Genomic DNA, 25865 nt, shown 5'->3' on the forward strand with positions numbered 1-25865 from the left:
TTTTTTATTTTGAACTCATTTTTTAAAAAATCCACTGTCCCCGTTGGCCAGCTGCACGCCCCACTTTCTGGCTCAATTTTTCTGCTGTACAGTTTAAGAATAGAAGTGTCTCCTTCTCTCATCCCCAAAATCTTTTCTTGTTCTTTCTGTGGTTAACCCTTGCTTTTCTCACCAGCTGTTCGCCCCACTTTGGGGCACCATTTTTTCCTCATTTATTGGCAATTGACACTCCTTCCTGCCATGTAGCCCACAGCTCTAAAGAGGGTCCCAAGCTTGGCTTACTGGAATCCAAAAAATACCAGCATCTATTTCATGGGCTATGGGAAGTAAGACGAGACGTTTGTTAGAAAGAAATGCAATGGCCATCTCGCCAAGGTTCCTGAGTACACCAGAAATGGGGGAGAATCAGATTTAAACTGGAAAACCTGCCTTGAAGAACATAAGCTGAAGCTTGCCAGATTGGGCCACAATTCAGAATTCTGTGTCACAGTGTGGCCAACAGCTTCCAAAGTCACTGGATTGAAGTTGGCATCTCAGATACCCTACCTATAATTCAGGGAATTGATTAAAAAGACTTTTTAGAACCATAGGGTGGAAGGGATCTTGGGAGGTCTTCTAGTCCAATCCCCTGGGCAGGAATCCCTAGACCATGCCAGACAAAAGACTATCTAACCTTTGAATATCTCACTGATGGAGCCTCCATGATTCCAGGAAGCAGGCTGTTCCACTAATAGCTCTCATGCTCATGAAATTCCTCCTTATTTCAAATTTGATAGAGCAGCCATGAAAGCCTTGGAAAAGATATTTAGATGCCATGATATCTAACAAAGGTAAAAATTGTGCAAGCTGTGGTATTCCTTGTGACCTTCTATGGAAGCAAAAGTTGGATTTAAGAAGTAGGATAGGAAAAGCATTGATGCTTTTGAACTTTGGTGTTGGAGAAGACTCTGAGAAGACCATGGACAGCCAAGAAAGCAAACCGATGGATTATCAAAGAAATCAACCCAGAGTTCTCCCTCGAGGCACAAATGACCAGGCTCAAATGATCCTACTTCAGACCCATTATGCAAGACCCAGCTCTTTGGAGAAGGTTCTGATCGTGGGAAAGATGGAAGGAAAGAGAAGAAGAGGACGACCAGCAGCAAGGTGGAGGGGCTCAGTTACAGTGGTGATGGGGGCACCACTGGAAGAGCTGAAGGACTAGGTTGGGGACAGATTGTCATGAAAAATATCTATGTAGTTGCTAGGAGTCGTAAATGACTTGATGGCACATAATCAATAATCAGATTTGGACCTCTCTTGGTAATTCTTCCACCTGTTGGTTCTTGTCCTACCTTGGGCACCACAGAGATTAAATCCACATCCTCTCCCTGCAAAAGCCCTTCAAGTATTAAAAGACTGCTATCATGTCTCTGCTTAGCCTTCTCTTCTTTAGGCTAAACATCACTCAGTTCTTTTAACCATTCTTCTTAGGATTTAGCTTATAAACCCTTCACCATCCTTCTTGCTCTTCTCTGCACTCTTTCCAGTTCCTCAGTATCCTTCTTGTATTGTGGTGACCAAAACTGGCTGCTGTATTCCAGGTGGGCTCTGGAGGGGAACTATCCAGTGGAGGGGAACTATCACTTCAGGACAACCTTCTGTAGCCTCCATCCCCCACGTCTAGCCCACTTTTGAACCAACCTAAATTGGTGACTATCAGCCGATTCCACACTTCACTTTAGATCGCATAAAGAAATCCTGCCTTTCCCCAAAACCACTTCCAGATTTCCCTGCTATTGGTGGATAATGCCAAGCTCTGACACGAAGAGAAGAAGAGAAAAACTTCAGATTTCCACACCAGACATAATTTTATATACCTTTTCCCCAAGCTAAACAATCCCAAATTGTCATCTTTCCCCTTAAGGAAGCTGCCTCTGCCCCCTTCATCCCACCAATCATTTTAATCCCCCTTCTGCAATCTTTCCAGGTCCACAATATCCTTTTCGAAGTGTAGTGATCACAAGTGGGTACCATATTCCAAGGGTAATCGTACCAATTTTAGGGTTGTTGTTTTTTTAATGTACAGAAGAAACCAGAGCATGGGCAAACCTATCCTTGGTGGAGTCAGGAGAGATAGATACAGTCTTAGTTCCTTTCGGGACATCCAATTAGTTCCCAGGTTTAAGAATGTTTGGGGAATATGGTCTGACTTCTTGTGGTTTCATTATGCAGTTCCTACACCCTGTTATTCATTCCTTGCTTGATTTCCAGAAAAGGCATCTTTCAGAAAAAATACCATTTTAAAGAAAAATGGCAACAGGGAGTCCAGAAGTCCTTCTGTGTTTTTGGAAAGAGGGTGTTTGGGATGAGCCTTTCCATGTATGCCAAAGATAATTTGTTTAAGGCAAATTTGATCTGGGGGATGTGCTTGTTTTGTAAGTTTCTACCATGACAATCCCGCAAGCCCATTTTCACAGCCGAATGCAGCTGGAAATACAGCTTGCCACCATATTGCAGAAGAGTTTGCTGCCTGCCCAAAATAAATTCAGGATGTCAGGATGATAAAACCATTGTGGGCTCTGAAATGGGAGACTGTCACAGCATGAGTTCTCCTGTAATTAATGGCACTGCCACACACCTCCCAGTTCGGCTAAGAATAAAACACTCCCTTGGCGGGACCCAACATTTTTTTTTTTAAATCTCTTATTTGGGTTAATTATATTTTTGAAGTGACGACACACATTTATTATCTCCTTTTCATGCTTCATTGGAAAGTAAGTGTCTCATCTTCTGAGCCCTTTTTTTCTTTTTTGAGTTGAAAGAGGCCTGGGTGCACCTTTGGAAGATAGATAGATAGATAGATAGATAGATAGATAGATAGATAGATAGGGATGGATGGATGGATGGATGGATGGATGGATGGATGGATGGATAGATAGATAGATAGATAGATAGATAGATAGATAGATATGGATGGATGGATGGATAGATAGATAGATAGATAGATAGATAGATAGATAGATAGATAGATAGATAGATAGATAGATAGATAGATATAGAGGTGTGATGGAATGTGTCTATGAAGGGAGAAGTGATGTGATGGACTACAGTAACGCAGCAGGTTCTCAGGAAGGAGGGAGCACATTCCAGAAAGCAGGGGTGAGACAAGAGACAACACAGTCCAGAGCAGCAGCGTGGGAAGCGGAAGAGATTTAGGATAGCTCTCCCTAGAATCTCCCAGGGTATATCCACTAGGTTAGAGTAATACAGATTTAGTCTGGCAAGATTCTGTCTATATAGTGTAAGCAATAAAAGAACTGAGCTTATCTGGACTGTTTCCCTGTCGTTCTTGGGCTGGGCCTGACAAGAGGACTCTTTAAAGTCAGCAGAATTAGATGACAAAGTGGGTGAGGCCACTGAAAACATGTAACGTGAACTACAACATTAAAGGACAGGATCACATTTATTTTATTAAAAATGTAGATCCTAAAATCATATTCAGATGAATCAGTAGAAGTTTGTAATACAATGACTGGAGCTGAAGTTGCTAATGATTGTCCATTTAGATTACTGAAATAACAACATGTCTTAATCTGATACTTCATCTGCATTTTACCATGGATTTTAGGCATCGGCACCCAATGTTATTTCAATGAGGGTGTCTAGATGTTCCAGTTTGATTAGCAATGACTCATATGCGAACATAAATACCTCAACTGCTTAGAATTACTATGATTATACAAAGCTATAAGCCAACTTTATGTCTATGAGAAGTGATGTGCTTATCACTGGTCAAGAAATCTGAAGGAGGAATAGAGGAAATTATGGAGTGATTCTATTTCTATAGGATCTACCAAGGCTTCTGGTAGTTTATACCCATAAAAACAAAATTAAAACCAAAACAATATCTAAAACTATAATACCATAAAGCAAAGATACAGATGCCATCTGCTCATCAGTCCCCAAAACTGGACTGATTCCACTTTTATTAACTCTGGATGGCCATTGGAGCACTATCTGGCCTTGAGAAGGAGGCTCTTCCATAACCCAAGGGCCCCAGTGAAAAATCATTGTGCTGTGGGTCGCTGATCCCGTCCCTCTTGGTACTGAGATGCCCCTAATAGATTTTGTGAAGAATATGCATGGGATGGGCTGTTTCTGCCTGGAGAAGGCATTTCTGCAGCCACATGATGAGAGACACATAGAGCTTTAGAGAAAACCAGAACTTTGGACTGTCCCTGAAACCTTCTGCTAACCAGTGCAGTGCCTACAAACCAAGTGCTCTATCCCTGCAAAGACTCTCCTTTGCCCACCTGCAGATGGTTGCATTTCCATCTTGCAGTTTCCAAGTGGTCTTCAAAGTCAGTCTATGTAGTAGGTGTTACAGGAGACCCACACCTTCATGTGTCATGCCATGGGTCATCCATGCACTCAGGCTTCCCTGATAACCCAGAACTAGCAGCTTATTCCCTGGAAATCACCGAATGATCCTTGACAAATACTCCTATTGCTATAGAAACAGAACTGCAACAAACTGTAATTCTGCCACGTTGGATTTCCATAGCAAATCATTCTCCAGTTGCCAAATTAAACTGGGGAAAATGGCAGGAAGTAAGGCCTGACTTGAGTCTTTCTTAGGCTGCCCCAGACATTCTGCTGCTTGAGGCAAGAGATAAAATGGCACCATGCCATTCCATGCACAGCTGAATCTGCCTCCAAAGTAACTTCCAGCCTTGGACTACCAATCAATTCAAAGAAAGGTGTGAAGTGACTGTCAGATCCCTAAAGCCTCAAGAGTGGGGGAAGCCAAAATGTGCCCCTCTATGTGTGGTTTGGAGGGGGGCCTGGAGGGATGTTAAAGGGCCAGATAGATACCTTTTCACCCCTTAAAAGCCAATGGAAAGCAAGCAAAGTCTTAGGGTCTTCCTATACCTGCTTCTGATAACTTTCCTCATAAAAATAGAACAAGATCATCAGTTTGTGTTTCGCTTCCAGGCCTCCTTACACACTGTATCCCAGTGTTAAGCAAGACAGTTGGCTTCCCATTGTGTTGGACTACAGAACCCAGCATCCTGGTGTAGGTGATGGGTATGCAGCCCGGCTCATATGGAGGAAGCCAAACTGGGCGAGGTCTTCTCAGAAAGGAATTTTTAAGACCTCATGCAATCCTTTCCCCCATCTCCCCTACAATAAAATCTCATTTCCTCATCATCCTCTTGGCGCAGAAGGGGCAGGAGCACACTTCTTTCCTAATGAAGAAACTAATTAACTTCAGGTTTTATTTTTCAGGGGAAATTTAATTTTTTAAGACTTAGAAACTCTCTGTTCCCCAGCGCACTCCAGAAGAGGGCTCTTGTCACATCCAACCAGATGGTGACAAACTCATTTGATGACTATGGGCTTCATTCTCTGGTCACTTAGGGTATTCTTTGAAAGACGCGTGTCATTTCTTTTGCACAAGATCTCCCCTTCTCATCCCTTTGTTATCCTAAAGACAGTGCTGTTCCCTTTGGTGAAAATAAATCTAACAGCTTTAGAAAAGCAGCACATCTGGCTGTGTAAAATCAAACCCTCTTAGTTTTGTAGGCTTAGTTTTTGTAGACCAAATCGGTGCCATGTCATCAGGGATAAGGGAGTTGTTTTCTCACGCCTTAGGCATTGTGCTTTTTTCCAGACATTTTCATTGTGGCTCCCCCCCCCCCCCCCGCTAACACTGAGTCCAAGCTAGGCCACTTTGTCCCCATCTTTCCCATTCGGCAGCCATGCCACCTGGACAATGAAACAGACATGATTTCACTTGTTGGAGAGCAAAGGGTGAGAGCTTTGTTATGTTTAGATTTCAACTTCATTATTTTTAGCATTCTCTCTCTTTCTGATGCCAACTGCCGGCCACTAAGAAATTTCATTTCATCCGCACTCCAAGAGAGCAGCTAGGCTAATTAAATCTCTTAAAACACAGCTTTAATTTTATTTTGGTCATACAGATCTCAGATGTATTTCTTTGCAACTCAGAAAGCCCTGTGGAAGAATCTTTTCTTTCAGATACACACTGAAAAATGTTTTTTTTTTTTTGGAAAGGGGACTCAATGGTTTTGGGTGGCACCTTTTCTCCTTTTTTCGGAGGCAACAGAGATGCAGGACAGTGCGGGCAAATGTGGAGCGTAAGGAAGATGACCTTGACAGAAATATGCAGGAACCATTACCCAGACAAAAAGGCTGAAACATTTTTTAAGCCCAGAACATTGAGATAAGATTTGGAAGTCTCTCAGTTAGACACCTCCCTGATTCACTGGAGTGTAAGAAGGAGAAGAAGGTTCAGCACCATCAGACTTGTGAGATTCTGTTATTCTAGCCAGCTTCAATAGAAGTTGTTTCAGTCTTTCTATTGAGTTGGTTTCTTGGTCTGGTCTACCTAGTGGGGCTGACAGAAAGAGGCTGTGGAGCTGGAGAAGAAGATTTGGAGACCTCTCGTAGGAATCAACAAAGGTCCAAGCCATACATGGGTCTAGATAGCTAAAAGGATCCTATTTGTTCAGCGCATCTCTCTTTGACCATCGGCATAGGAAAGACCAGGGGAAATGAATCCAAAGCCAGCCAGACACGTCAATAAACTTTCTGGGATGAACTCAAAAGATAAGTTAGAAGGTGGTGGAACATCATGATTCCATCGTGACTCCAAGATTAGGAAGGCCCTGAGCTCATGGCTGATTGACTTATGCCAAAAGAGCCTTATGCCAAAAGAGCATCTAGGAACTCATTTTTCTTTCCTTTATTTAAGAAAAAAACAAAAAAAGCCCCACCAAAAAGCACCAGCCAGCCTCCAATACAACTCACCTGCCCTTTTTTCTCTGTTCCATTTCAGCAGGAAACAAAAACACATTTTCTTCTGCCCTGAGATCCACGGGGGCTCTTGGCAGAATCCTCTCTGCTTCTCTCTGTCATGTGATCCTCTCAAAATTACATGAGCAATTAAGTCATAATTAGCCTCTTTCACAAAAAAAGTCATCTGAGGCAAGGCTGAAGCAGCCCTGTGGCTCAGAATGGATGTTCGGCATCTAAGTTGGGGAAAATTAATCTCAATGTTGTCTTATGGAACAGCTGACTCCTGATCCGACATTAAGGTGGGAGTGGAAGGTGACACTGGAGGAATTTGGCTGCTCTGGAATTTTGGACGCGACAATATCTTTCTTGCAAACTAGTAGTAAAAATCCACAAGGTTCAGTAGACTTTCTTCTGAATCAAAACACTCCAAACTCTATTCTGCTTGACTACTTAAAACCTTCTCGACCACATTGCCAACCCTCCTAACTCAAGAGAGAACTTTTACATCAAACAAACAACAACAATTTTTAAAATACATCTTTACCAGCTCAGCAACTGATAAAAACGTATGCCAAGATGAGAGGAAATTCCAGGAACTGATTTTTTTCATCTTGCCCTTTATTTAGCAATTAGTTTTAAATCATCATCTTCACCACCATCATTTCTAAACTCCCATTCCCGTAATCCAAACATTTTGAGCTTTACTCATATAAAAGAGACAAGCTGACTCCCTTCCCATTTCTTTGATAGGCCAAGGACTGAGAGATAGAGAAGAAGCAGAATATGAATTACATTTCCCTAGGCTTCATTAAATAAAACATGGATTTTGAGGGATAAAGAGAGAGTTTTGTTAAATATTTTAGCACATCCATCACTTTAGGGGTCTTCCCTCCCCCCCACTCTACGGGGAACTGTAATTTCAATAATTTTGCATAGTGATTCAATAGGTGCCAGATTTATTTAAAAATAGCACCTCTGGAACATGGCACTTTCCTGCTTAACTTTGCATGAAGAGGTTGATGCATAAATCCAAAATGATTGGCATCCAGATTAAACCAGGTTAGATATGCCAGAAGCTACAAAGGACCCATTTATTAATCAATATTGGTGCTGAAAGCCAAGATACCTTTACGAGAGATATTTTTATGACTCTAAAGGCAAACGTTGCTTTTATTGTTGAAATCTAACCGTAAGAAGGGAAAAAAAAACATTTTAAAAAGTTGGGGGGAGAGAAAGCAATGCTTTTCTTATTTGTCAGGCAAGAAACAGGATGCTAAATTATTTACGCCTTATTTGTCAAGTACAAAGCAACAGAGGCCGCGTCTCTATTCCTAATGAAAGGCTTGCTTTCCCCTTTGAAATCCATCCACACGCACAGCCTGGATCTTGCTTGCTGCTCACGGCTTCTCCTCTTGGAACTGGCTAAATATAACGAAGCAAAGACCAGCACAGAGAGAGTTCCTGCTTAGGCCTTTGACTGATTTCTTTTTCTATTAATTACTGTATCCATACCCTGTCCCAATCACCATCCTCTGGATGAAGTGTTTTCAGGTATTTTTTTTCCACCTGGTGGGTCTGGGCTGAGAGCCAGGGTCTTGTGTTTCCGGATCAGTTGTTATATTGAAGGCAATGGCTGGGTGTGGTGGTTCCATACATGCTTGGTAGGTATTGTGACCTGGTAGGTCTAGGGTTGGCAACGGGGTTCCTACAAGAAACAGATGCTCCAGATAGCTGCGTGGTGGCCCATCAAGCTCCTTGCGCTATTTGGTTAAAATTGATTTTAATAAAAGAGGAAATAAATTGGAAACAGGCGTACATCAAAGGAAAACACCAGCTCTTGGTGGAGAAGGCCTCTAGACTCCAAGCAAGCTCTAGAGATAGTCTTTAGACCAGGGGTCCCCAAACTCTTTAGCTCATTGACCCCTTCATGAAGTTTCAGATTGTTCATTGACCCACAAGCATTTATTATATGAAAACAATTTAATAAATACTTTAACTAATACTAGTATGAATAATTATAACAGATGATGACTTCATAAAAATAGATATTTAGTATATGAAAAATATAAGATTTAATATATCTTTTTTACTGACACTGTTGATATCCACCTCACCTTCAGGACTAGAGACTGGCATGGAGCTTTACAGAGACCCCAAAAGATTAGTTGACCCCAATCGACCTCCCATCATTTATCAACCAGCTATTGACCCCCAGCCATTTACTGATTCCCTTTTGACCTCCAGCCATTTATTGACCTCTTGGATAGTCCCACTGAACCTTGGGGATCAATATTGACTACCTGGGGGAACCCTGACTTAGACAATAAAAACAGTGGATCCTTATGGTCTACAGCTCTGCTCCACAGAATCCCCTTGTGCTCAGAAAAAGGACAGTGTTAAGCTAGCGGTGGTAAGCAGGGGTGTCCACATGGTATGGTCAAAAATATCAAGTGGGCAGGCCACACACCTAAAAACATAGGCAGAGCTTTGACTACACCATCTCAGCTGCCATCTTGACTTTCTTATGCTTTTTTTTTGAAAGGACAAGAAAGGCAAATGCCAGCAAATGTGGGGATGTTTGCCACACCATCAGCCCCTTTTAAAGTGGCTCTCTGATGAACATCCAAGAAAATCTGGGTGCAGATGTTTCCCCCCTCATTCCCCAGTTATGGATATGGATACAGATAAATGCTGCTTCCTCTTTGAACCAAAAACCGGAGCCTCCAATGGCAGAAATATGAAAGCCATCAGCAATTTCTTCTTAGAGACTGATCATTAAAGAAGACAAATTGATGCTGATAAAGTCAACACCCCAGGTCCCACTTAATTGTGCCTGTCATTCCCACAGCATGGCCCTGATGGATCGACCCAGAAACTCGAAGCTCGGCTGAGCTGGCTAGGAAGTCAAGAGACTCATCTGTTGGATCATTTTTAGAGGGGGAAATAATTCCAACGTTGCTAAGACATTGCTAAGATAGCCCTATTTCTGATGAGTGAAACTCGAAAGTGGGACTTGAAAGGTATGTGTCAAGGAATTCTCATTCCACGTCCCAGATAGAAGTTTAGAATGTACTGATTTTAAGTCTCTTGCACAATGGCAGAGTTACTAAGAACAAGACTTAACTCCAAAGCACTTCTGAATTTGAATGGCAAACTATTTCATCGCACCACGCATCATCATCGGCTTAGACTTTGTGGATTAAAGCACAATTTGATCCTTTAAGAACAAACTGGAGATAGCCAAATATTAAACTTCTTGCTAGGATGGGCAAATATTCACAGGTTTGGGGGAGGAACAGGGGGAAATTAGCATTTTACTTCTTCTCTTAAGTGGCTCAAAAATGAAAATCCTCTTCCAACTCATTTCCCCTGCCCCAAATTGGCTGTCAACTCTACTATGCTGTCAGAGAGAACAGCAAAACAAAATCAAGCCGTTCTTAATTGGCAACGATGATGCGCATTGGTTGGTAATAGGCTTCAGTGAAATGCAGATGGCTCTCAAATCTTATCATCTTCTGTCCTCCTGGGTATGGTCTTCAATCAACTTGTCTCCTTTTGGCAGGTAGTGACCCAGAAAAGAAGCTGCCACCTGTATTTCTGGGTGCAAGTCTTTTTGCTTTTCACAGGCCCAGACTGACATTTCAATTAAGCTAGGTGGGTTTGTGGAATGAGGGACGACATTTTCCACAGATGTGTAATTTAAAAAATTGGGAAAACGTAAAGGTAAGAAGGAAACTGTAACAGGAACCCAAAGGCACCTTTATACAAGATGTTCAGGATCAGAAAAGGCAGGGGTGGTGGTGAAGGTCTTGGACTAGGATCAGGAAACCCAGGTTCAAGTCCACCACCAGCAATGGAAGTTTTCTGGGTGACCTCAGGCGTGTTGTTCTTTTACAAAGATGTGAATGGCACGAGCTAAAACCACAACAGAATCCAAAAGGTTTGTTGCCCAAGTGAAGTCGCACTCTGAATAGGAAGCCTAGTTCCTTCCTTCTCTGAGTAGACCGGTTTGAGTAGGTTAAATTGCAGTGGCCAATCCAGATCTAATACGCCATGGTCCTGGACAGTTCTCCAAACCACAAGAGGCAAGGGTAGCTGATGGTAGCCTTTGTCACTCCTGAGGAGAATTTTTGGGATCCTGAAAAGATTTATATGTCTTCTGTATTATGGCAGAATTTTCATGGACTACAGAATCCACCTTCAGTGGGAATCAAACTACAAAGTTTATAATAGGTAAAAATACTCTCAGGTCAAGCTGTGCTAGTGACGATATCTATGACTTTTCTTGCACTGAAGATGTTACCTAGCCGGGTAATGAAACGTTTGCAAGAAAAGAACCAAGCTCAGAGAACCCCAAGGACTCCACAGACTTTTCTTGGTCATTGTAAGTAGAAATTGCTTTGCCAGTCCCTTCTTTTTCAACTTTCTAGTGTACCTTATAGCCATGAAGTTCCCTGCTGGGCTCCTATCCAAGTACTATCCAGTTGAGCCTGCTTCAGTTTCAAAATCAGCCACAACTGATTACATGCTGACACTTATTGAGGAACAAATGCTTGTGCCCGATAACAAGTAAGTTCATATTTAAGACACCACAAGACTCTTCCATCTCTCTCTCTCTCTTTGATGTATGTTCTTCTAATAAGTGGCTTCACACTGTTGGAATGTGCGCCCTTCTCAGATGTCATTTCAGATGCGCTTAGAGCTTCTTCCAGCATCAGGGCTGCTTGGGGTCAGCAAAAGCGCCTTCTGTGCCTTCAAGACAACCTCTCCATCTTCATCCTGCTGCCTCTGAGCTTCAACTAAATTGACTTAACACAAAGCACCCGCCCTATGAAAGCCTCGTTAAAAATACAACATAACTGAATTGTTATTGATCCTTCATTTGGCATGATCATGTTGAAGGCTCAGCTGTCAGCAGAGAGATGCATTTTCTCTCCTGGAGGTTGCAAAATGTGAGACCAATTTTCTCAAGGTAACAGCTCCAAGCAAACATGTCCTGGGTTGTTTCCTGTGTCTAAGAAGCACCGAGCCATGTTTTTAAAATTCAAGATCCAAACAGGTCCTGCCTAGACAGGAAGGAGAATTTAAAGCACTTCCTCTTTTAGCAAGACTTCTGAACACAGCCTGAGTTCTCTAGTGGAGGGGGGAGTATCCCCACCTGGCCAGAAGCCCTTGGAGAGCATCATGAAAGTTAGGGCTATCCTCAGTAAATAGGGCCATGGGGTAGGAAGTTGTAACCCAACATATTTGGAAAACATCACATTGATGGAAATGGCTTTGCAATATTTTGCTACTCCTTGGCTATTTCCTCTTGGCTGGATTTCTAGAAAGCTATCTCACTAGGGTAGATCAATAGCCTGTTCAAGTCCAACATCTCCAGTCTGCTTCCTCACTTCCCGTTCCTTCTGCAGCTTTGGAAAACTGCCAGAGAACTATTGATTTGTCGTGGAGTAAGAGGAAACCTCTTCAGGTTTCATGGTAATAGCTGCAGTGTAGTACATGTAAGAATTGAAGCTTTCCACAAAGTGAGTGAAGCAGCAGCTCTGGGCACAGCATGGTGATAGGAGGCCCATTCTGTGATCACAAAACCCACCTCTGGTTTTTCTTCATGCAGGAAAGGGTCAGCACCTTTACAAAGAGAAACGAGGTTCTTGTTTGTTTGGTGGAAAACAAGGAATGATGGAGGAAACTGGTGTGTTTAGCCAAGAGCAGCGTTTCTCAACCTCAGTGACCGTAATGGTATGGGGGAATGACCTTGGGAGACAGGAGGAAAAGCCACAGCCAGGGGTACAGTCGGACAAGAGGGAGCTTAGCCTGCAGCAGGAATGTGGGCATGGCAAATATCTCAGAAGGGCTGTAAAGGCAATGGGGGAGGGTCTCTCTGCCAACCTCTTCTACCCATCTGCATGTCTAGCAATCCACTGACTCAGGAAAATACTTAGACTTCCATAATTCTGGATCTCTCTGCCTCTTCCCATGCTGATGTACATTTCTAACAACAAGACACCAATCACTTTACCACCAAGGTCTGAACAGTCTGGGTTTCAACCTCCTCATCAATCGTGAGTTCACTGCGTAAGAACAGGCCACTTCTTCTCAAGAAGCCAATTGCATAAAATGATTGTAAAGATGAAATGGGGAGGGGAGCATTATGTATGCAGCCGTGACCTCCTTGGAGGATACAAGGAATAGAAATGGGATAAGGGGAATTAACAACATTCGCAGTACTTAGGAAAGCTGTGGGATTTCACACGGAGAATATTCTTCTTCCCTGAACTTCTCCTGGAATTGCTGAGAGGAACATGGCTCATGCTTCAGTGACATCAACAGCCATGGCACCAATCCTTGACATCCTCTCAAACCTATCTCTACATCTACCGCTCAACACATCAAGGAAAATGTGGGCTCAGGGCTAGGAAGACCTACTTTCAAGTCTTTGCTCAGCCACAAGTCTCACACCAATCTACTAGAAGACAACAGTCAGGAAAACCTAGAAGCTACCTGCAGATCATTGAAGGACAGCAAGAAGAAGTCTTCAGATGTTTATCTCTTAACCACATCTTTCCCATTAATTGCCAATCTATATTAAAAAAAAAAAAAAAACTTCAAGCAGCCAGTTCAAGAAACCAGGTAAATCATTTATCCTGTAATCTTAAACAGAAAAGCATGTTCTGACACTTGTGAACAGCCTTTTTCTTCCTAGCACTGCCATTAATTCCTTCTCCTTCTTGACAGATTCGTCTTTTATACCACTTTACCCACACCCATACTTTTGCTCTAAGTGTTTGCCTCTGGGCGCTGTGTAGTCCTTTGCATTCTCCTGGGTGTCGGAGCATCCTTAGAATTCAGCTCTCTTGAGCAAGTAGAACATCAGTTAGATTAAATTCTGCAGTTGAGACAGGAGCGCTATAGTAATACAGTTAACTGAGAACAGCAAACACATTGGGGAGGGGGGCAATTTTGCAAAACTGGTTCTTTTCTTCTTTCTAAATATCTAGAATAAGAAAAGGCAGCTTTGAGCTTCTAATGTAATTTCAGTATGGTGGATCTCTCACCCTTTCTCTTTCTTCTGTGTCTTCAGTGCCTGATGCATTTGTAACACACCTGCACATAGCTATTCGATGCGGGATTGAAGGGGAGGGAAATGAAGGCCAGGGAAATAGTTAAGTAACCAGCACCACGACATCAGCCTTCTTCGATTTCTTTTTCGAGTTGGTTTCAATCCAATTTAGGTGTTCATGGAGATTATCTTTGGTACAATTCTTCCTCCGCCTTTTGCCTCCGTGAGTTTGCATTCAGTTTGATGAAAGAGAATTTGTGTTCCACGTTTCTTCCCAATTTCTCCAGTGACAGCCTTGGGGCTGATCCATGCATTTTGGCGCTTCCTTAGTCACTTCATATTGGGGCAGCATACAAGGTGATCAACAAATAACCCCGCCCCAGCGACAAGGCGGCCAAGGGTGGGCGTCTGTGGATGTCCAGCCTTGCATTGTACAATTGAAACGGTAGAATTGGTAAGAAAATAGTCTTTTTTACAATCCTCTTTCCAGTGGTCTGCAGCAGGAGCAACTACAAGGAGAGTCAAAAAGGTCAAGATGGCAACCATGACCTAGTGACTTTTTGACCTCCCTTGCAGATGCCCATCTACAGCCTCTCTGCTTCTACTCCATCTCAAGAGAAGATATTTGAAGCCATTTGCCTGCAGAGTCTGTAGGGGGGGTGACTGTCCTTGAAGAACAGCTGGAGAATTTCTCCTTGTGGAAAAAGGCTGAGAACTCTTCTGCCCCATTTTTCTACCCTGAGCCATTTTAAAAGACCATTCGTAGCCAGGTCTTTCTAGAGCAAAGGACCTCTATGTTCATACCACACTCTATGCCCTAATCTTGCCCACCTCCTTTAAATTCTGCATGTTGTGTAAGCGCAAGCTCCAACTATAACATGGATTTGTATTAAGTGTCCGAAGTACTGTAGGACAATTTGAGCCTGTGATTGGTGCCTCGAATGAGAACTCTGGGTTGGTTTCTTCGATGATCCATTGCTTTGTTTTCTTGGCTGTTCACAGTATTCTCAGGAGTCTTCTCCAACACCAAAGTTCAAAGCCTCAATACTCATCCTACCCTGCTTCTTCAAAATCCAACTTTTGCTTCCATCGAGGCTCACAAGGAATACCACGGCTTGCACTATTCTTATCATTATACAGACACATCATGGCATTTGAATATCTTTTCCAAGGCCTGCTGTATCAAATTTGAAATAAGGAGTTTCCTGATCATGAGAGCTATTAAACAGTGGAACAGCCTGTTTCTTGGAATCATGGAGGTTCCCTCGCTGAGACATTCAAAGGTTAGATAGTCTTTTGTCTGGAATGGTCTGAGGATTCCTGCCCAGGAGATTGGACTCAACCCATTACTCTGTCCAGGTTGGGATTAGTTGCAATCATCTGTCTGTTGCATCCTTGGTCACAAACCAGGCTTTGCTGTACTGTACCCCCCAAGGGATTGGTTAGTCAGTCCTCTGTGCCTCTCCCTGCAAATGTTCATTCAAGACAAACATTCTTTTTAGGGCTTTTTGGTATTTTAATCATTGCCCAGCTCTGAGCAAGCTGAATATAGAGGCCAAAAAATTAGTTCTTCAACTTTAATCAAATGGACAATGAGAAGCTAATACATCAATTACAAGGTCTAATGATTTCACTCCTGCCTTGTGATGGTGGAGGAACTGCTCCTGCCGTAAGTTTGCCTCCTCCAGCAACCAAGGACCCATTATATTAGCCGCACAATCGCTTTTCATTCACATCCATTTTTTCCTCCCCATTCCATGACAACAGGGAGTTTGTGGTAGAGCAAACAATGACTATTGTCCCTTCCTATAATCCTCTACAGCAGCAAGAGATTACTGTCTTGAAATTAGAGCTGGAATCTGGTCATTGGGTGTTATGGATGTTTACTTGTTTAACCAGTTTGGCTGGTGCAGATGGGGGCATGAAGTTTGATTCTTTTTGTAAAGAGAATTGGGAAGCTGTTTGAAAATTGGCTCATAGACGAGTAAGAGCAAAACACAAATTAAAAACCCAGAGCAGGACAAAGTGAATTGCACACATTGGCATGTTCTTAGAAGTAGGTTCTTCCAAGTTTGAAAAGTATCTCGTTAATGGAGACCTGAGCAGATTTAAGGGAAGGACAAGAAGGGAAATCCTGCTTAATTGCATCAGAAGGAAAGAAACTGTGAACCTGTGCATAAGTGCACAAACACACACAGTGTTTCTTTGGATGCACAGCCACACCAAATTCTTCTGCCTCTAAAACCCAAATTACCTTGTGTCAGTCTCTCTCTCCTTTGGTCTCACTTACCCCTCTAACTGCTGTGAAGACAGAAATGAGATGCTGGCTTTGAAAAATTAGAGAGATGTACAATTGGATTAAATTTTAGAAATACCGGTGGCCCAAGCAGAATGCAAAGATAACCCAACAGCACCACCTTGGGGCAAATCAGTAGAAGGATGGTGACCTCCAGAGTCCCTTCAATTTTTATTTATTTTTTACAGCTAGATGGTGGCTTTCAACGCTTGTTTTGGATATCAGTCCTTCGTTAAAGGAAGGTTTGCTACAATGGCTGATTCAGAGGCATAAAGAGTTGATGAAGGCCAGGAACAGCAGTTGCTCATCTTCTGTGACCTCTTTTGCAATAGGTTCCCCACCCCACCCCAAAATCAGGCAGACAAAAGCCAGCAGCAACAGGGGGATACCAGGCCAAGAGATTTAGATGAACAGCTCAATGTCTTAAAATGAACATCTGGATGCCAGACGGCCTACTTTTTAAGTGAAATATAAAAACAGGATGTTATAGCCCAATGATATGTACAAACTTTCTCTGTTCTTGATCAATCTAAGAATGTGCTCTCTGATTATGTGCCATCAGGTCGGTGTCAACTCTTAGGGACCACATAGACAGAATTTCTCCATGATGATCTGTCCCCAACCTGGTCCTTTAGGTCTTCCAACAGTACATCCATCGCTGCTATAACTGAGTTCATCTGCTGGTTGTCCTTCTTCTTCTCTTTCCTTCCACCTTTCCCACCATCAGAACCTTCTCCAGAGAGTTGGGTCTTTGCATAATGTGTCCAAAGTAGGGGAATTTTAACCTGGTCATTTGTGCCTTGAGTGAGAATTCTGGGTTGATTTGTTCAATGATCTGTTTGTTTTTTTGGCCGTCCATGGTCTTCTCAGGAACCAGTATTGTCTAAGGTACTGATTCTCCAATTTAGTCTTTCCAATGTCATGTTCTCTTTCCTCCAGTGAGCCAAAGAAAACTTCCTTTTCTGATCAGTGTTGGTACAGACATATTTTTGCAATATGCATAGATCAATCCTTGTTTGGAAGACTGCTGAAGCAAAACTTCAGCTCACGGGAATTCAGCAGATATTGTTCTGCAAAGCATTATATTTTCCTAGCTTTCCTCTAGTGGCATTTATGACATTTACCCATAAGTATCCTGCAAGCATTGGATCTGAATTGCTAGCAGTTTTATTTTTAAAAAGCAACAGGCTATATGTCTTCCTTAGGAATAAAAGGATTAAGGGAGAGGACAATGCCAAATGCAGAAAGCTTAGATGAAATTTGTTGTTCAGTTGCTTCCGACTCTTCATGACCCAACAAACATCATTAGCCTGGATTGTCCATCAGAAACAGCTTCAAATTCTTGTAAGCTCCTGCTGGTGTCATCAGCGAAAACATCTAGCCACTTCATTTCCTTTCAGCTTCCTTTCTGATTGCCTTCAATTTTTCCAAACTCCCAAAACACTCCAAAGGATCTTGCCTTTACCTTACCCATCCAAAATACTTAAGCTTTCGCCTCGCAATTAATTATTTCATTGAGCAGTCTGGTTTCCCTTCATCTGATACTGAATTATTCATTCACCTTGCAATCTAAGTGGTTCTCAATTTTTCCCCCAACACCATGTTTAAAAGGCATCCATTTTCCCCCCTTCCTTCAGGCAATGACATCAAAAAGGATATTAGAATTTCTCAAGCAGCCGAAGGACAATAGAGGGAGAAAGAGAAGAGTTTGCAAAAATCTAACCAAAGACTGTTGGGTCAACAGATTGCTGGCCCCTCCACTGCCCCAAGAATATAGGCAAATGTTGAGAATCTTGGTAGCAAATTGCTTCATTTAGACACATTGTACAGTAGCCCATACTTGTTCCATTTGGGAAGTACATATTAACTCAATTTGACACAAGATTTAATATTTTCAGACGGTCATATTCTTTTGAACTACATTCCTGTTGCATGGAAGTTGACCTCTGGATAAAGAAACTGGATTCTCGATGCCCTACTTATAGATGATTTATTCTTCAGCACTCCAAAGATAAAGATGTGGGCTGAATTACTCAATGATCTGCAGAATTGATGTTCTCAGTAATCTGCAAATGACTTATCAATGGAGATTGGCTATGGATGATAATATGGCTACCATTCATTGAAGCACAGAGAACCTTGATACACACATCCATGAATTTATGCCTTCTATCTTTTAGTGTTTTTTGTACACTATTTTTGTTTCTTCTACTCAAACAATAAAAGCAACCCCCCCACCCCCAGTACCTAAAACAGGACTACAAAGAGCAGAAACATCATGCATTTTCTCTGGCTTTTGCTTAATATAACGGGAACGTAAATGGGCTGAGATTCAAATCGATGCAGAAAATCTTTTTCCAGCATCAAATGGAGATCATTGAGTTTGGCCAATTGGTTAGAGAAGCCTTAGATGTGCACATAACTGTCAAATCCATTTGAAGGCATCCTGTTTGATCTGATCCAGACTGTTTAATCCAATTCAGGAAGCTGCCTGGGTTTCAAGATCCGACTGAACACTCCATAAATCTCAGAAAATCAAAGCTTTTGCGCAGCCTTACTTAGCGCGCTACAGAAATCCAACCCCTCCATTTCTGTTGAAATTTTCTGCAGGAAAAAGAAAAAGAGCGCCACGCTTTTTCAAGAACGCCACAAAAACAGAAACTAGATCGGGGGCTTCTTTTATTGAAAACCAACAACCAAGTTCGTTATTAGAGAGAGTCTTCCAAATCATAAAAGCACCCAGAGTCCTTGTCTAAATATAAATAGTTTTCCATTTCTGCTGGAAACTCCTTTTGGTGGAGAGAGGTGGAAAGAAAAAATAAATGGAGGGGGAGGGTGGGAATCATGTGCTATCAAGCTCTCCTCCAGCGAAGATCAGCCTGGAAAGCCGGCGGTCGCTTTTGCACCGCGGAGGACCCAGCTCGTGTTCCACAAGCGCCCTGCGGTCATTTCATTTGCTGGGTGCCTAGACCAAACCAGGTTTTTCTTTGCAGGGTGGAGAAGAGAAGGGGGTGGGGGAGAGGAAATAAACCCTGTAAAATCCAAACGCATGCATTTGAAAAAAACAAACGTCGAAGCACGGAAAGAAACCGGAGCGACTCAGGGAGCGATGGCCAGGCACCCTCTCGCTCATCCAAAAACCGTAAGAGAAAAATAGCATTACAGAGCCCAGCAGCAGCAGCAGCAGCAACCTGAAACCCATCCCGTTATACTCAAAGAACATTGCAGGGAAAGCGCTAGAGAGCTGCCTCCCCAAAGTGCAGAGGTTAAAAAAAAAAAGCAAAACAGAGGATGCAATTGAGAGAGAGAGAGAGAACGGGTGGCAAAAACTCCTTCGTGCGGGTATTTTGTTTTTGGAAGGCAAGTCGGTTCAAAGGATGGCGATGCAGCGGTGGCCAATTTCCTGTCGCCTCGGGGTCATGTCAGGTCTTTGACCGAGCCTGAGAACCCCCCCAAATCAGGCAGGATCAAGGCAAACCCCAAAGCGAAACGTTAAGTTACATAGAGAGAGTTAACAGAATCGTCTCCCCGTATCTTTAATGAGGTTGCAATTTGGTAGCATCACTGGGGGGGACGAACATCTGGGAGGGGGTGATACAGACCCTACTGGTCTTCAACCCACTTTTAAACGAGGTTCAGGCCAAATTAGGAACAGAGGCTTGACCAGCAGCTAAGACCTATTACGAGTGTGTCTTTGGAAGAGGCCTCGCACCAGATTTAAGTTTCTAGGGAGCCACCTATTTATCACCGCTTTTGGAAACCGCTTACGGGTGGCAAAGGCAACCCCCAGCCGATCCTGGCAAAAACAAAGTTTGCTTGGGCCTGGTTAGTACTTGGAGAGGAGATCCCCCAGGGTCTTTCAAAGCTACCGGCAAGAAGGGGAGATTTCCTTTAAAAAGCATCTTGCGGGAGGCGGCGTCGAGCCCGTCTGTAATGTCGCCAAGGCTGAGACGTTTGATCAACAGGGACTAGCGACTCTATCAGCCTCCAGGGGAGGCGGCTGTTGGTGGAGACCAAGCCGTAATTTGAGGTTGCTAAGGCTATTTCTTCAGACTGGATAGATTAAATAAATAGGTGGATTGATTTCTTAGCACCTAACTCATACAATCCTGACATACAATCACTTCCAGTGTCCTTAAAATGTGCTTTCCCTTTTTTGGGTTTTTTTTTTTTTTTGGTAACTGTGTTTAACATTCTCCTAGAAATTTCATGTGCTGGTGCTTTCTCCAAGCCTATTCTGCATCTATTCATCATTTATATGAAATACACACACACACACACACACACACACACACACACACGCATACATACTGAAAGATAATTTTCTTCTTCAGGATAGCAGGGCGAAGGGAGAAAATCCACAGAAAAACAAGAAATGTGAATACAAGCCATTGGTAATGTTTCCTTTTTGGGGGGGTGAAGGGCAGAAAGGTCTCACAGAAGCAAGTCTATAAAAAGGGAAGAATTCTGCACATTATTCGGTTCTTTGGAGGTGAGATGCAGAAAAACATTTCATTTGTTCCCCGTTTAGAAATCATTCACACCCACGTTCCTATGAATTTTTTTCTGCGAAAGGAGGATACAGAAATGGGCTCGATGCAAGAAAAGCACATCCTTCACAGGCAAATAGTCTCAACTTCAATCCAGATGTTCTTGGGCAGGCAGAAAAGGCCATAACCCAGCCACCAGGGTTCTAGCTGTGGCGAATTCCACACATCATGACAAGCCAAATTGTGGTGTGCGTGTGTGAACCCAGCCCCTGTAGTTCCTAAACCATGACGGATGCCTCGGTGCAGATCTCATCGGCCTCAACACGATGGGGGGTGCTCGCTTTGGCAACTGTAATCGTGGCTGATTTATTAGCCGTTGGGTTTGCCCAGTAGGCTAAACTACAGGATTGGCACGAAAGGAAAAATGGGTGCAAAGATCTGGGTGGGTGTAGGTAAGTTTGGTGGAGGAACAGTGTCCTCTGTTTGAAGGGAAGTGAGCACCTTGGTGGACCCATTTTGGAGCTAAGGAGTGATGGGGAGACTGAAGTTCTCAAGGGAAGGCAGATCCTTCAGCTTCTAACTTTTCCTGGCTGTGTGTGGACTTCCTGCTTCCAACAATCTAGGAAAGACGACGAGCATCGAGAGAAAATGGGAATTAGCCCATAGGATCCACACCGCTTCCCAATTTGGATGTGGGTGAAGTGATCCACCTAATTCCATCTCTTGAAACCAAATGGGGGACCACCTCCTTTTGGTTAACATTTTCAGCCTCCAGAGGCAGTGATATCTCTCGAGAGAGAGGCCCCACGATAGCTGTACCTTTGGGTTTAGTTGTGGTGGCTCGGTACGCCCATTTTCAAGGTGAAATGTACCTCGAAACCTTTGTATGTTGAAAAGCACAGCTCGGCTTCTGTATTTCAGCCACGTGATCCGGGAGCTGGCAAAAAGAAGACCTTCTGTAGATTGAGAAGACCTATGGTCCTCTGGCGGCTTATACCAACACTAGCGAGCAACGTCTTTCTATGTGAATTCTTTGAAGTAAACACTGAAAGAGGTGACAAAACTGGAGTGGGTGGATGCTTCACAATCCAGCAACATGGGTAACAAAATTGGGATGTAAAATCTTTCCTGGAGGGGTTTTTCGGGGTGGGGAGGAGAGTGGAAATTGTTCCTCTAAGGCAGTGTTTCTCAACCTCGGCAACTTTAAGAGGTGTGGACTTCAACTTTCAGAATTCCCCAGCCAGCATGGCTGGCTGGGGAATTCTGGGAGTTGAAGTCCAGACCATTTAAAGTTGCTGAGGTTAAGAAACACTGCTCTAGGGTAAAAAGGAAAAAAAAAAAAAAAGAGAGAGAATTGCAGAAAACATAACACGTACTTACAGAAAGATCCTATTCTAACCCTCTCTCTCCAGCTTTGATTTTCTACATAAAGAGAGTTTTGACATTGCAAAGCGTAAAAACCAACACAAGTCTCTTCTTAGCAGCGGCATCTGTGGGTAGATCTTTAAAAGGGGGAGCGGGGTGCAGTTTTGCATTAAGTCTGGAAAATTTCTGAATGTCCACAGCTGCATTTTGGGGGAGGATCCGATGCGGGGAACGCGCTCAAATTCACCTCAGCAGCTGGAAGGGCAGTGGAGAATTGCGAGGACAGCCCTCAGCCAGGCCACCCAAGACGGCGCTCTGGAGCTAGATTTCTTCAGGCAGGCCACCACCAGGCCACGCCACGCCACCCGCCGCGGCCTCTCTCTCGAAGACCCGGAGAAGTATCGCGCGAGATGGAATTGGGCTGAGGGAGGTTGCGGACAAAGACATTCGTTCTGTTTTGTGCAAACCGCCGTTAATGCTAAGAAGTTTCCGACTGCCTCGGTTCTTCCCACCGGGAGAAACCAGAACGATGCTCCTCCAGTTTATTCAGCGTGACGGTGAGGTCTGGGGGATTTAAGAGTCTTCCCCGAGGATTTCTGTGACGAAGGAAGCCATCTCAGTCACTTTGGTGTCATGTAGAGTGAAGAAGGGGTGAGCCTGTTGGAAAAAGAGAGGAGGAGGAGGAGGGGAAGAAGGAGCAGGAGGAGGAGGAGGAGGAGAAGGAGAAGGGGATGAAGAGAAAGAGGAGGAGGAGGAGGACAAGAAGGAGGAGGGGGATGATGAGGAGAGGGAGAAGAAAGAGCAAGAGGAGGAGGAGGACAAGGAGAAGGGGATGAAGAGAAAGAGGGGAGGAGGACAAGGAGGAGGAGGGGGATGATGAGGAGAGGGAGAAGAAAGAGCAAGAGGAGGAGGAGGAGGACAAGGAGGAGGAGAAGGAGAAGGGGATGAAGAGAAAGAGGGGGAGGAGGACAAGAAGGAGAAGGGGGATGATGATGAGAGGGAGAAGAAAGAGCAAGAGGAGGAGGAGGAGGACAAGGAGAAGGGGATGAAGAGAAAGAGGGGGAGGAGGACAAGGAGGAGGAGGGGGATGATGAGGAGAGGGAGAAGAAAGAGCAAGAGGAGGAGGAGGAGGAGGACAAGGAGAAGGGGATGAAGAGAAAGAGGAGGAGGAGGAGGAGGAGGAGGAGGAGGAGAAGGGGGACGACGGGGAGAGGGAGAAGGTGATGGCTTCAGCACATGGGAAGAGAAATTGGGACGCTCTTCACATGTCCGGCCATCAGCAAAGGTTGGAAAACAAGACACTTGCAGCGTTTCTTGCAAGCCCCGAACTAAAAAGAATACGCCCTCCCAAAAGTCGTTCTTGGCTTTGGCAGCCTTGACTTTTAAAACGGCGCCCCCGTGTTCAAAACAGGTCAGCCGGATTTCACTGCGAGGGCTAGGAATTGTGGCAAACCCAGATTCGAACAAACCATCCTGCTCTTTCCAAAACGTGTTCCAAACGCTTGGCGGAACGGAGCGGTTCATCTTTAGGATCCTGCCTATTCACGTAAAATTATTATATGCCAGTTGAGGATGGTTGGCCTCCTACTGCAGACAGGGCAACGGAAGCCGGGGAGCAACGGCTGGTCTCCCTTCCCAATTTCCCTTCCCTTCCCCTTCCTTCCGTATCCAGTGCTGGCCAAACCGTCTCCCATCAACGCCTAATGCTTTCTACAGAGGTTGCTGAGCCAGATGACTTTCCTCCTGAAACGCCACGTTCAGCTGCAGATCTGGCGCTACGGTGAAGGGTCGCCCTGGGCTCAGCTGCTGAGGCCTGATTGAAACGGATTGAAACTGGGCCATAAGAAAGAAGATCCAACTCACCATCAGCTCTAAGTAACTCATTCGTTCAGCGGGATTCTTCCTCAGACTGAAAAAGAAGACAGCCGGAACATCAGCCCCAATCCAAGCTTAAAGATTTCTCATTGGAACAACAGCAACCCCCATTGCTCTGCTCTTAACCGTGATCAGCTATTACGGCCTATTTCATCTTCCGCCGTGTCCGAATGTAAACACCCCTGGAGAATTCCAGACTATCAGGGCCACTCTCGTTGTTCTCCTTTGCTTTTAAAAATCCTACACTTCTGTTTTACCATTTGGGAGATTTTGGCAGGACATTCTCAGCCTACATTTCTTGGTCCACTGTGCAGAAAGCTTCTGCTTGCTGCTACCAGAACTGCAGAAAGTAAATCTGAAACGGTAGAGCAACCGCAGCTTCTTTTCAAGATATGGCGGAGGGCGGAATGACTCCATTTCTATTTGGGGGCCAACGGGAGCTCTTTCTTGCTCCCCCAATTCCCCAAGGCACACGAGAAATATTAGAATTTTGATCCAGACTGCGGCCACCCCAAGGGAGATGCGTGTTTCTTTTTAAATCAGGTTCGTGCAGCTCTAGATTGCAACGGGATGCGTGCCTTTCCACCACATGAAATGCAAACAGGGAGACCAGGCGCATCTTGGTGATGGAAAGTCACACAGAACAGCTGTTTGCAAGCAGTGAGTTGTAAAGCTGAGTTGTAAAGCCTGAGTTGGGAATGCCACAATTCCAGCTGTGCACCCAAACAGCAAGCAACGGTGGCGAGAAGCGATCCGTCTGCGAGTCAAGGAAAATGCAACGCTACGGCATTATAAAAACCATTGTTAAAAGTTTCTAGCCCTCGTGATTTAGTTTCTGGAGGGGCACAAATGGAAGGATTCTGAATGGGGATTCCACATCTTGTCTTAGTTTCTGAGCCTGTCCATGGTTTTAAAGCAAAACTCCTAAAAAGGCACACTCACGCCCACCAGAGATGGAGGATCAGAGTTGAAGGCCACATTTGGAGGGGATCCTGCTTGGGAAAAACTGTGTTCAGTTACTACACAAGGTAGCCGAACACCAAGGAACTTATCACATCCTTACCAACGTGAGTACAATTTTGGAGAAGAGAATTGTAGTTAAGGACCTTGATGTGATGCAGAACTAAATGTGGAATCTGCCATCTCACAAAAAGTTTAGGCTCCATCATGTGTGGGGCGCAGAGATAGCAGAATTTTACATACGTGGAAAAAAATGCACCCTCCTGATTTTGAGGAATGGATCCAAGTTACGAGTCTCTTATCTATTTTTCAAAAGTCTCTGGGTCCTAAATATGAGAAGATGAAGCCTTACATTTCTTTATGGGATTTAATTATAAGCTTCAGGAATGAATAAATTCCACATGGATACCAATGGATATTACACGGACGTTTTCTCTCTTTTCTTCCCATTAATTGCCCTTTTATCCTCTCTTCTGCCATGCTGAATTTATTTCAATGTTGTTAACTGGGTCATTTTCTCCTCTTCTTCACTGCATACCCAATCTTTCTCTTCTTCTCCTTCCCCCCCACCGTTCGTGCTGTAGTTTTCTATTTCCCCATTTAAAAGAAAAATAAAATAAATGCCACGCAGAGGAATTTACCACTGGGCGGTGAAGTCGACAAAGTCTCTGGAGAAGCGATCGGCTGGGAGCTGAGGTGATGGTTCTTCCACTACCTGCTTAAGCTGCTGGAAGGGGGTCCCCCAGGAGTCGTAGGGGAAACGGAGAATGGCCATCTCGATCTGGAGGGAGACAGAGATTGGATTTGTCCAGCATCTGGCTTCCTACAACGGCAGGGGAGATGGTGGAAGGAACCTGCAAGTGGGACCCGATCTGAGAAGACTCCCCAGGCTGCCGTTGCCTGACCTGATGTTGCCTCCAGATGTGCTGGAACATCAACTCCCAGATTGCCCCTCTGCAGTCACACCTGGAGGGCAGCTACATTGCCCCTTGCAACGGGGTGACTCTTATCCCTC

The 25865-nt window shown here is 44.0% G+C and overlaps 1 protein-coding gene across 2 annotated transcripts in view; it reads right to left on the reverse strand.

The window, feature by feature from the left end:
* Window positions 1-18822: 18822 nt before the first annotated feature.
* The window catches only part of MAP2K3 (mitogen-activated protein kinase kinase 3), a 48765-nt gene continuing 41722 nt past the window's right edge, over window positions 18823-25865 (reverse strand). For both annotated transcript variants that reach the window (XM_088148027.1, XM_088148028.1), the window contains exons 11-13: window positions 25492-25631; window positions 23879-23924; window positions 18823-22672 (exon numbers count right to left, since the gene is read on the reverse strand). In XM_088148027.1, coding sequence (XP_088004153.1) covers window positions 22589-22672; window positions 23879-23924; window positions 25492-25631 — 270 coding nt within the window. In that variant the 3' untranslated portion in view covers window positions 18823-22588. The remainder of the gene's footprint in view (window positions 22673-23878; window positions 23925-25491; window positions 25632-25865) is intronic.

Source organism: Python bivittatus, unplaced genomic scaffold, assembly GCF_059951505.1.
Source record: "Python bivittatus isolate LINGU-HERP-01145 unplaced genomic scaffold, Pbiv_v1 ctg000560_np1212, whole genome shotgun sequence".
In the NCBI taxonomy this organism is placed as follows: domain Eukaryota; kingdom Metazoa; phylum Chordata; class Lepidosauria; order Squamata; family Pythonidae; genus Python; species Python bivittatus.